The 12950-nt window shown below is 37.1% G+C and overlaps 1 protein-coding gene across 18 annotated transcripts in view; it reads right to left on the minus strand.

Annotated features, from left to right (window-relative positions):
* The window catches only part of CACNA1D (calcium voltage-gated channel subunit alpha1 D), a 168259-nt gene that overhangs the window by 39323 nt on the left and 115986 nt on the right, over positions 1-12950 (minus strand). For 10 of the 18 annotated variants that reach the window (XM_064724246.1, XM_064724249.1, XM_064724243.1 and 7 more), the window contains 9 exons: positions 11769-11856; positions 11195-11302; positions 10976-11028; positions 10570-10716; positions 9681-9882; positions 8394-8552; positions 7607-7717; positions 2093-2176; positions 1679-1762 (listed from right to left, as the gene is read on the minus strand). In XM_064724246.1, coding sequence (XP_064580316.1) covers positions 1679-1762; positions 2093-2176; positions 7607-7717; positions 8394-8552; positions 9681-9882; positions 10570-10716; positions 10976-11028; positions 11195-11302; positions 11769-11856 — 1036 coding nt within the window. The remainder of the gene's footprint in view (positions 1-1678; positions 1763-2092; positions 2177-7606; positions 7718-8393; positions 8553-9680; positions 9883-10569; positions 10717-10975; positions 11029-11194; positions 11303-11768; positions 11857-12950) is intronic. The other 8 variants (XM_064724254.1, XM_064724261.1, XM_064724260.1 and 5 more) reach the window with 2 other exon arrangements.

The raw sequence follows: 12950 nt of genomic DNA on the forward strand, positions 1-12950 counted from the left end.
CTGAAATACTGGATTTCGATGACAGAAATTTACACTCAACTACTCAAGTAGGTATAGTTCAGTAGAATCAAAACAATGAAAGTAAAAATCTAAGAAATTTCCCTGGACACTCTGCAACATTAAATGCTTCATGTTGAAAATGGGAAATCAAGGCCAGAAATATATAGAAACCATAATACATTCTTGACTTGCACAAACAAAGCACAGAAAAGTGGCAAGACCAGAAACAGACAATGCTTAGTACACAGAGAGTCTGCTGTGCAAAAGTAAAAGAAATCAAAGATGAGCATATTTTCTCTTACAAGAATAACATGAAAACCAAGAAATGGCAGTGCTGGTTGTTGACTGTGGTGTGCACTTATCTTGGACATCACTACTTGGGCTCCAGAATATTTCCAAGACAGCTGCGGGAGTTGCTAAATCCCAGTGTTCTTCACAGCTGACAGCTCAGAGTTACAAGGAGTGCTGTCCAATTAACGCTGCTGAATACTGACACATCTGCTTTGGCCATGGAAGCACCTCTGAGCTACCCCTCAACCTCCTCACAGTCAAATACCTTCTGCAGTTATGAGGAAAAGCTGTTCTAAATGATTGGTGGTTTTACTCTCCTCAAATACTGTGCTCACCTACTCCAGTACTACTGTGAATGGAAATCGTGGGTAAATTGCAAATACTTGAGCTGTAAATCTAAATGCAAAACTTTTCTGGGGAAATAAAACAAACCCAAAAGTAAACAAAACAGAGGGGGAAAACCCAATCAAAATAAATCAGAGGCAGCTTTTACAAATGAACTCCATGAAGAATAATTATCCTTAAAGAAAAGTCTCAAAGGGACAGTGCAGTTCTGGGCTGACTGACCCTCCCTGTCAGCTCAGGTTCCTTCAGTTCACAGGAAGATCCATCCCCACAGAACTGAGAAAAATCAGTCTGAAATCTAAAGGTCAAGATAAAGTTATCCTGCTCCCATGTTCTCTCATCACTCTTCCATTTTCTTTCCAAAAGTCAGTCAGTCATGAGATTCTCACAGTTTAACACAAGACCAGGAGGCAACTTCAAGGTGAATCTGTTGCCCAAACACCTATAATGTGCAATGGCCATCAGACAAAATTCTGGTAAATTATGGAGTTTTCCAAGTACTTTAAGAGTAATTCAAACTTCCAAGCATTTACTGCAGGATATGAAAAGCAAAAGGACTGGGGAAAATTAAACATTCTATTTTCCACAGCATGGAAAGCCTGACTTTCTATGTGGCCTTCTTCTGCAACCTCATGAGATATGAATGGCCTCCAAACCCAAACCTCTAACAGAAAAATAAATCATCATTTGTTAAACCAAGCCACTGAAAACTTACAGAATCTTGAATTATTTTGGTCACATTAACTACAAAAAGCAATGGGCTTCAAGTAAGATAGAAACATAAGCTTTAATCTCTTTTTCTAAATATTTTCTGTGCATATATAGAAAAACAATTTTTATTGTCTCACTGTGCTGTGTGCAACTACACAAGTATATAAATAAATAACAGCAGCTTATACAAACATCTGTATCAGTGTTTTGGTCTTTGATTCCAGGCTTAAACATACTTTTATAAAAAGGACTTTTTTGGGATTAAGTTTACATTTTCTGTATTTCTTGATGACAGCAATTACTATTTAGTGCATGAACAGTTGCTACTTACATTAACTTCTGTTATAGCAATATCAACGACGCTACCAACAACAATTAAGGCATCAAAAGTGTTCCATGCATCAGTGAAATAGTGCTGTTAGGACAAGCATTCAGCAGAAAGAGAGCAAGAGAAAAACACAAACAGAAAAAGAGAAGAAAAGGACAGTGTTATAACACAGAAACACTCTAGGCTTCTCTGATGTACCACTATACAATCTAAACTTTCCCTTTCATAGCTAAAAAAGATTGGTAGAAAAAAAAGGCTATTTATTTCCCATATCAACATAATTGACCTATGACTGGTCTGTACTCAAAACTTTAGAAACATCAGATCAAAATCTGTGACTTGTCCAGATGATGGAAATAGTGGGGAGACAGAGAAAGAGAAGTAGGGACTGGGGAAAGTAAGCTGGGATATACTCACATCAGCTTCACTGAGAACGACGTCTACTATGCTGCCAATAACGATGAGGGAGTCAAACGTATTCCAGGCATCACTAAAATAGCCCTGAACAGAGCAGGCAGGGTGCAAACGTTTGTGATTACACATGAAATGTCAAATATTTGCATACTTCTGTTTAGTTTTGCATAAACAGAAATTAGTTAAACAAAACCTGTGGTCTAATGAGAAAACAAAACAAAAACCAAACAATATTGCCTACTGAAGGAAAAGCAACATAGATGTGCATGTGTGTGTATATATATAAATATATATATACATGTACAGACACGCACACAGACACACACACACTCTACACATGCAGAACACACCATCAGATAAGCACGATGTTGGCAAGCAAGCCATCATCCAAAATTGGCTTTGGGCTTCTAGCAAGGCTGAAAAATTCTAACATAAATATCCTAATGAGGACAACAAGGCCCCTTTTATTATATTTCTGCAAGATCAAGCCAATTTAAACCTCCTTATCATCAAGGATTTTGTGATAGTCTTATCTAAGTGGTTGGTAAAAATATTCAAAGGGTCATGTCTCATCACTGGCTAAACATGCACAGTTAATAATGTGAAACTGTGCATAAAGATTAGAGAACTGACTTAATCTTCTATTCATAAACTAGGTCTAATATAGGAACCCATCCCACATTTGCAGTCAGAGGGTGATTCTGTAGCCAGTGAAGCCAGCAACCTGAACAATTTCTTAATGCTTTTGATTGGTGCAGCCAGTCCAGGGTCTGAAAACCCATTTTTAATCAATTGCTTCACCACTCTTCTGATGTTGTATGCCTTTAAATATATTCCCCACATGAGTGTTCCTGGGACATGGCTGCAAAGGGATATAAAGGTCTATAATGCAATTAGCTGACTGTGGGCATAAAACAGCATATTTGAGCAGAGGTTCTTCAGAAGAATCCTCCAGGTAGGTTCCAGTGTGGCACAAATCAAAATGTATTACAATTGTTAAGATAAATATGGAAACCAGAGGTTTCTGCAGCATGTGGCTTTTCTTACTTATTATAGAAAACCAGAACTGCAAAAGTTATTGAACTTGCCCTTTACCTCATTCAAATGTATTAAAGTATCAGTCTACCATGACTAAGGAATGTGCATTACATGAGAAAACCTGGAATGTACATTTTATACATGTACATTTCTTGGTAATTAATTTTCAAATGCTAAATTTTCAGCCACTATTGAAGCTCTAAAATAATACATTTAGCAAGAATTTTAAAATTACATATGTGCTAATCTAACCTTATATCTAGTCACACTTTTTATTACACTGTTTGCTCTAAGATAATGTTTTAGCTGAGTAGTTTAAGTTATTACATGAGTTATTAGCAGAGTAAAGAAAAATTGGTTCCAAAATCGATTTTAGAATTTGAATGATATTTTTCTCAAGGTTTTAAACTGTTAGAATTTCTAGTAATTTCACAGTTTAAAGTAATGCACCTGAGTGCATTAATATTTGCAAAAAGGATTATTTTGAGTGGAAATTTCCTCTTGGAGACTATGAGAGAGCTGCTTCAGTAGACAACAGCTCCACATTCTTGGAGAGGAAGCAGGGTCAGGAAAGGCTCATTATGTTTCTAATTCTACTCTTTTAAAACTCAAATTGCTGCCACCATTCCTTTGTCTAAGAAAGGGGCTGAAAGAGGAAAATAGATCAGAGTATTATCTCCACAACTCTCTGTGCTTCTCTGGTTCTTTGGGATCAACCACCAATTCCAGTTTTGGGGCAAAAGCCAGTGCTCTTGGATTTGGCCTCCTGAAGAAATGCCTCCACTCCAAAGAGCTCTTGCACAATTCCCTGCTGCTCCCTCCTTACCCTTCCTGCTCATGGGAACAAGAAATTCCCAAAGCTTTGCTGAGAATCACACTGAACCATCCCAGCAATATTGAATTTTATAATCCTAATGAGATTAGCAGCTGCCAACCAATGAAAGGGAGCTGCTCTCATCATGTTCTTCCTGATCATTTGCATTCCTTATTTCTAAGTACCTTCCTTGATTTTAGAATAGCAGTATTTTTATCTATAGGTAAACAAAATAAGAGACTATTGGCAAACAGTAAACACATAATTAGCACAATCCTGAGCTGTGCTATCCATCTTCCTCTACAAATGGAACCAAAAAAGGTTCTCCAAATAAAGGATAATTTCAGCTATAGAAAAAGTTATTTTACTAGACATGATACAAGATAAAGCACTGAAATAAAAAAAATCACATTTTGATTTAATACAGCTAAAACACTTCACAGCTAAAATAATTTACACATTTATTTCTTAATTTTATGAAACCTTTTCCATCAGTATAGACAAATATTGTTCAAACTAATATGTAAAGCAAAAGCATACAAATAAACAAAAAACTAAGAGAAAATAAAGATGGTTTTGGAAAAGGGAGGAATGGACAAGTCACAGCAAATAAACATCATGCAAATAAGTTGTTTTCACCACTGCAAGGACCCAAGATCAATTCACTTACTAGCCATCTTTCCTTTTTTCTTACAAAAATCTGATGTAAAACGACATGGAAAATCATTACAAGTTTAAGCAACAACTGGCTACCAGGAGGCTGTACATACGGTCTGTGTGGATGAATTATTTTTGATTCCAAAGCTGTATTTTGTTTTGAATGGCACTGAACCATGCTGAGTAACAGATTTTAGCAAATGTGAGAAAAAAGACCTGTTCTTTTAGCTTATATTATGAAAAATTTGCTCATTGAGAAATGCTGAAGGACAAAATCACAAATCCTGGGGAATAGGTAGGCATAGAGAATTAGCAACAAAATATGTTTCCATACATCTACCACATAAATATTTTAGTTCTTTTAGAACTCTCTTGGAAAATTTAGGGCCTTATTCTGCAAAGCCTTCTGTGATCCAATCTCCCAGTCAAGTGTGCCAGACACTCAGCATCACCTTTGCTATTGAGCACTTCTCCAGGTTTTATGTATTTCAGAGCTGCAAGGCAGCCTGCAGTGCCTTGGTTTTACACAACACAATATCATAGGAAGAGCATCAATAATTTATAGTAGCCTTAAGTTTATATGACCAGCAAAACCAAAAGATCACCGTTTTCACAGGACTTTTGTCTGCATATTAAGGGGACACTGTCAAGCAGATGAGATAAAAGTTAACAGGTTTTTATCTATTCTTATTTTTACAGAGTTAAATGGAGTTTTTATCTGATGCTTTGAACATCTCTGAAATAACTTTTTAAAGGCACAAAATTAATAAATAAAACTTTATTCTGTCAGACTGATCTAAGAGACCCACCCACCAGTGACACAGACATAGTAGAAATTTATCAATTTAACCCTCATGGATCCTAAAGTAAAGCATTAAATTTGGTTTCAGATTGTTCCTACTATTATTAAACTTTAATATGAGTTAAAGCAATTAATTGTTTTAAACATGCATCTATTTTGAAATTTAGATTAAAGACATTAAAATTCTGCTTAAGGCTGCTATCTGATTTTTGATTATTAATGAACTATGTAATATGTGTTGCCAATAGGTTTTGTTGAAGAGTATCTGATAATTTTAAAAGTTACAATCTCCAAAGAATAACAGGAACAACCTTAAATATACTTTACTCCTTCCTGCTCATTAGTCTCTTCCAAAAGTCTGATTATCATCATGGTCTTTAAACATTGTCCTGCTAATTAAAAAGTTTAAGATGTTCTGCACCTATGGCGGACTGAAATTCAGGAAAGGAGACCTTTCCACGGGCAGGGTCTGCCTTTCAAACTCTCAGGGTTCAGATCCAGGGATGTCTCACAGGGAAAGCGTCCAGTCAGATAGAAAGCATGTTGCAACAGAATTAAAGCTCAAATTGTACAGAGTCTTAGAGACCAGTTTTAACACATTGCATTTGCTAACAAGTAGGAAGCCCACAGTACAAATGGAGCACTGTGATTTGTACACTCATGATCAGACCACTGTGTTTGGCATTAGCTGCTATTTCTGACTACAGTCACAAGTGCATGGAGAACCATACAAGGATTCACAATCTTCTTTCAAAAAGCAGATGATAAAATGCAGCAAAGTCCTCTGTGCAAAACAAGGATATAGAACAGGAAATACAGATCAGGAAACACAACCAGCATACTCATGACACTGTGGTCCACACAGCTGAGCTAGCTCCTCTGGGGCCTCATATGGTGCTATTTTTAATGTGAAACCCTTAGCATTTAAATAAGATAGCTGACACAAAAATACAAATAAGTTCATTAGAAGAGTACAATGGACTGGACAGTGCAGAGCGAGACCACGGGAGAGCGGGCAAGCATTCACCCCGAACTCCACAGTTCACATCTCAACACCAGATCTCTAGAGATGGATCACTGCTTCACCTCTGCAGGCAAATAAAGCTGGCTTTAAACCAAGCAGCTCAGGCTGTACAGCCAATCTCAGTACTAAATACAAGCTGAATAAATAGTTTTGCAAGTCAGCTGCTGCAGCCTGAGCTGCGGGCAGCCGTGCTGGGAGCACAGAAGTGCCCGGCTCAGAGCAGGGATGGGGCTGCACAGAGCCAGGGCTGCTGCACCCAGCACAGGGCACAGCTCTGCCAGCCCCTGGGCAGGTATCCTGGCTGCTTCAACAGAAGGGCAATGGGAAAGGAAAAGTACCAGCCTTGGGTGGTGAGAGCAGTAAACCTCAAATGGCTCATCTGGCTTTATTCAAATTCCAAGTGTAGCAAGTGAGCACGTTTTACTCATTTACATAGCCCAGAATAAACATTAATTTCATTGTACTAAAAGCAAATTTAGTCTGTTTGTTCATCATTAACTTCTGCACTTCATTAATGCAGTATTAGAACTGAAAAAAGAGGCTTCATTAGCTGCCACAGGATAGTTTTATCTTTTTTTCAATTATAGTTACCAGTTTCTCTTGCAAATCTACTTTTAAAAATGTGCCTGCATCATTCATATTGACAGTGTCCCTTTAAAACAAGGAACCAACCACTCAGTGTGGGGCCTTCTACCAAATATTATGTATATATAACTGAAAACATAAAAATCTAAAAAGGATATTGCATATGTAAATTATTTATGTGTATGTTTGTAATACTTGGCTGTGTTTTATAAAGTAATGATAATATTTTGCATTTTAGAATCAGAAATTATACTGGATACAGGTCTTTACTGGAGATTAAATTAGGGTCAAGTAATGAATGTAGTACCCAGAACAGGAGATGTAGTAATGCTTCTAACAGGAAATTATTTATCTGATTTAGAAAGGGACATTTTTATTACCTCAAAATATTCCAGATCTCACCAACCACTTCGTTAGATTTTTTTCTGATATCTGCATTTCATTTCCTGGAGTTACTTTTCTATTATAATTTCTCTGATACATAAAGGTGGGAAATGTTGTTTCTTTTTGTTATTTGAGTAATATACAACAAGTGTAAAACTCATCATTACTTAATTCCTGTGGTGATGACCTAATTAAAGCATATCTTAAACTTACCTTGGGTTTGAATGCAATCAGTTTCAAAACCATTTCAACAGTGAACACTCCTGTGAAAACCATATTCATAATGTCCATGGCATCATTAAATAGCTTAGACTGTCCATAGTGCTGTGAATGAAAAATAAAACACTTACAAAAGTAAAGGCTTTAAAATGTGTACTGAAAGCAAGGCAGCCTAAGACAAAGTTGACAAAAAATCAGCATAGGAAAACATTTTCTAGTAAAATTTGTGAAGCAGATCTATATACATGAAAGATTAGCTGCGTATCCCTGGTCAAGCATGGAATTGTTCAAATTCATTCTGTTTAGGCACAGAGCAGAACAAAACTGTCATTCCTCAACATCCTAAGGGAATCTCCAGAGAAAACTTGTTCCCTCAAAATAGAAGTATTAGATAACAACATTTGCCCAAGTTTTATATGCAAGGTTTTAAAATTACACAGGCTTGTGTCACACCTGCTTAGAGAGCCTGAAGTATGGTAGTCACAAAATAACAGAGTGTAGGAGGTATATTTTTAAGAGGACAGTCTATGCAACTATACTGAAAAAAGCAGAATGATTTTGTAAACTGAATTCAAACCATGCTTTTTCTTACTAAAATCTGAAATACTAGGGAAAGAAAGAGACAACTAGAACATATTACAGAAAACTACTGTGATCAGAAGTTCTTTAAAATTCTACTTCATAAAAAATACAGGTTGCCATAATTTAAAGGCATTATACTTCCCATACCCTTCCCCTCAATTTATGCCAACAGCTTCAAGAGAGTTTCTGCTTTTCCTACCTGCATAGCCAAGCAAAGGGTGTTCAGCATGATGAGGACAAACATGATGTATTCAAATCCAGTAGAATTCACCACATACCAGAACTTGTATTGGTAAGGATTTTTTGGAATATATCTGCGGAGAGGACGAGCCTTCAGGGCATACTCTACACACTGCCTCTGGAAAGCAAATACAGCAAAACCTGTCAGACTGTAACCTAGCAGGTCATCACCTGGGAACACAATCATTAAGTGAAAATTGTTAAATCTAACTGTCAAAAACAGCCTGTCTACTTGATTTAAGGCCTTTTATTATTAAGCAGAAGGAGCTCACCAATCCTTACTTGATTATTTACAACTCTGTCTAACCATATCCACTACTCAGCCACATACAAAAATCAAATAATGCTCATGGAAATTCTAGAGGGTTTTGCCTTTATGCACTAATATATTATGGTATGTATGGATATAGTACATAGCAAGACTATTAAGTCATCTCTAAACCATGTTTTGTCTTTACTCCCTTGTCAACCACCAATGGGCCTGCCTAGCATAAAACTCCAGAATCAGCAAAATAAATACTGAGGAGGTGTTATTTCTAATAGCCCAGTTAAATTGCCCAGTAAAATAACATGTGTAGGAACATCATGGATTCATCTCATAATCTATTAGTGCCCAGAATCTTCAGGGCTGAGCCTCCTACTCGTCTCTGAAGGATTTCTTACAGGGCTGTCTAATGGGGCACATGGTGCAGAAAGAATCCTGGCTACATCTCATGCTTGGCTTTCTTTAAATGAAGTCAGCCAAAAATAGCCAAAAAATTATGAGTTTCTCAGTGAAAAGATTAAACAGTAAATGGAGACAGATTTTAGTAATTTTAATCTGAATATCCCCAGTGAATTTCTAAATAAATGGGGGTGAGAAGTGGAACATTTTGAAAACTTGAACTTTGGACACTTTCAGACTATTTGGAACACAAAACTATTTTCCATTTCTTAGTGTAAAACCTATCTCTGCCTCAGGATAACCTGGCTGTATTCTTATTAATGTGACACCAAAATGCAAGATGCTAGGAAGACAATAAGCTTAGTGGACACTTTTCACAACAAAAACACTGATGGGTTGGGCTCACAGAAAGGTACAACAACCTGAATACCCAGCTAAATAAATACCCAGATAGTAAAAAAATTAATAAATACTAAGCTATGTGTTTGGTGCCCTCTTCTGCCCCAAAGCAGAAAGGATGCTCCTCATGCATAAACAAAAAAGGTTACTTTCAAAACTTAAGAATTCATTATTTATTTTAACCTGATTTTTGTCCAGCTCACAGTTCTTGTACTCTTGTTCTCCCTGTTCTTGGAATGTAACAATCACAAAACCAACAAATATGTTCATCATAAAGAAAGCAATAATGATGATATAGATGATGAAAAAGATGGAGATCTCCACTCTATAGTTGTAAACAGGTCCTACATTCTCTCCATTTGAATCAATGGCTTTGTAGAGCAGCCTGAAAAACAAACAAGATTTTATCTTTATTACCATTAAAATGAAAATAGTAAAATATGCAGACTGAGAGGTCAGATTTCAGAAATGGTCTGATGTTCACTGATATCTTCTTCTATTTGCTGATAGTGCTTGCAAGAATACAGAAACCAGAAGAATCACAGCACATTTTGTTATATTCTTTTTTTTTTTTTCTGAAAGCATTAAGTTAATGACATAATTTTGAATTTTTCATTTATTTATTTATTTCCAGAAATGAAATTTTCTCATTTAGGGAAATAGTGAGTGGGAGTTAGCTCTTTCTAGATTTTTCTATGAGGGTACTGCTGTCTGATTTTTTAGTAAAATATTTACTGGAAGGCCTAAAACTTTCAAATCAGCCTTATTTAAGGGCCACTGATGGATAAGCATCTAGAATTGTTACTTCCATTAGAGCTAAGGAGAAGTTCCCCATAGCAAATGCAGCAAGACTGGGATTCAAACAATACCAAAAAGTTCACCTTTTCTTATTTTTCCTGAAAGATAGGATAAGTGCCCAGATTCATGATAATAGGTTTCTTTACTTCCTCCCTTTTTACACCACCACTTAAAACTGCTTTATTGCCCAAAAATGTCTGTTAAATGACAGTGAATTGCTCTGGAAAATGCAACTCTGGAAACAACACTGTGCAAACAAGGAGAACCCACTCACGCTGGCCAGCCTTCAAAGGTGGACACTGTGAACAGGGCCATCATAGCAGACAGGACATTGTCAAAGTTGAAATCACTGTTTTGCCAGACTCTCTCTTTGACCATGGGACTGTCGACATCTCCATCCTTATAGACGATGTAAATCCCTCTGTGGGAAAGAAACTGGCATTGGTGAAATGCTGAACTGGCCTCAGGGTAACTCAACGCTCCATTCAAAGCTGTTTCTTACATTGCCTCCTCATGTTGGCTTTATTTCCTTGCTAACCTGTGTTTTCTGGTGGGATTAAGATGACAATTCCAATTCACACAACTCTAAACAGCCTGACCCATGCACAATGCCTGCCCATGCACAGTTTAAGTAATTCAGAACAAAATGTGGCACATTCTTAGAGCAAAGCTCTCCTCACCGGCATTCCTCGGGGTTCTGTTTGGCCTCATCAGTGCACTTGTAGAATTTTCCCTACACATAAAAACAAAAAAGCAATGACAAAATGCAGAATATGCAAAATATAAGCTTTTTACTATGATTGGTTCAGGATGGGATCAGCCCAGTCCCAGCAACAAACCACCAAGAATTCAATTCAGCTTTTCTATTCTTTATGGACTGTAAATTCTCAGTGTCTTACCTTAAACAGCTGCACCCCAATACAAGCAAACATGAACTGCAGCAGAGTTGTAACAATCATGATATTACCAATAGTTCTAATAGCCACAAAGACACATTGAACAACGTGCTAGAAAGAAAGAACAAAATATGTTTCAATGCAATTTGTCACAAACCATATATAATAAAAGTCATTTCTGCATTCTTTTTAAAAATTACTATTTTTCTGTTGCCAGCAAAATATCTAACACTGTAATTTGACAGGTTTTCTAAATTTGTCTGTAGGATTGTTGACACAGATCCATCAACATCAACTGACTAGAAATTACATAGGCACTATGCATAAAGAACTGAAATGCACTGGTGGGTTGGCTCATCACAGTCCAAATCTGCTCAGTGGCAGCTCCTGCACACACAGACTGCTGTAACTGTGGGCAGAGCCTGGGCTGGCCAACACCAGACATGTTTAACAATCAATAACTGATTTCTGCCCTTGTTCTGTGCAGACAATTTCTCTTGAGCAAGAATTTTTAACCTGAGGCAAGACTGAAGGATCAGGCCAACAGAAATATAACTTAAAAAATAAAAATAAACACCTTAAGTCCTTTTGCTCTGTTTATTGCCCTTAGAGGCCTCAAGACTCTTAAAACTCTGAGAATCTTCACGACTGAGATAGCACTTGATCTAGAAGAAAAAAAATTATACTGTTACTGTTAAGGTAACTGATTTTATTACAGAATAACAACATCCTTGCAAATACTTGAAATGCGACATTTGAAAAAAAACCCTCCAACTAGAACTGTAAGATATGTATAAAATGTTTTTCTTTATTCTTTATTGATTCTTTATTATTAGAAAATAGTATTGACCTCATAAATACAGTAAGAATCATTTTGATTTCTGGAGCAAATTTGGAATTAAGAGCTTAGAAGCTCATCTAAGACCATAATGGAGCAAAATAGTCCCCACAGTATTTTCCAGTGTTGACAAGCTCTTTTGAAGATACTGTGTATTTCCCGTAAATCAATGAATCCTTCAATTTCCAACTAACCTCAGATAAAAAGATCTCAAATGGCTTTGATTCTCTCTGTTTAAGTAGCTAGGACTGCATAGGAGGAAATAAGAGTGCAGAGTGTTCTAAAGAACAGCCCGTGACACTGAAAGTTTGTGCAGTGGGAGGTCTGGTACCAGCAGGGCCCAGAGTGGGGAGCAGCTGCCTGACACCCTCCCCTGCTCTCTTTGAGTCACTAATGCTTTCACAGATTATTATTAAAAAGGAAACAACACCCAATGAATCAAGAAGCACATTTAGATTCTTTTACTGTGTTTAATCTGACCAAACAAAATAAAAAAAACCTCTCCACTATCACTTGCAAACTGATTAAAGTACAACTTCTCCCCCCTCAAACCCTGTCTAGTTCCATATCCCTACAGGTCAACACTGAAAGAACAAGCCCATAAAATCAGATTGCAGGTGTGACAATGGCTCAAAGGAAGGGATTTAAACCTCCTGCAGCTCCAGGAAATCCCTGCTGTACCAATACCAGTGTCATGGGGCTCCTCCTCGCTCTCCTGGTGATTGTGGGAAGTAGTAATTTGTTTCCAGCCCATATTAGTGGTGAATTACAACACCCTCCATGGAAAGCACTCCCTGTTGCCAGCCCATCCCTGAGCACTGGCACTGCACACCCACACACCGTGGGGGAACAAAAGGAGCTGGAACACTGATTTCAGTCTGAAACCCCAGAGCAAAAATAAACCATTCACAGTGTGAGTGT

Source organism: Zonotrichia leucophrys, chromosome 12 (genome assembly GCF_028769735.1).
Source record: "Zonotrichia leucophrys gambelii isolate GWCS_2022_RI chromosome 12, RI_Zleu_2.0, whole genome shotgun sequence".
In the NCBI taxonomy this organism is placed as follows: Eukaryota; Metazoa; Chordata; class Aves; order Passeriformes; family Passerellidae; genus Zonotrichia; species Zonotrichia leucophrys.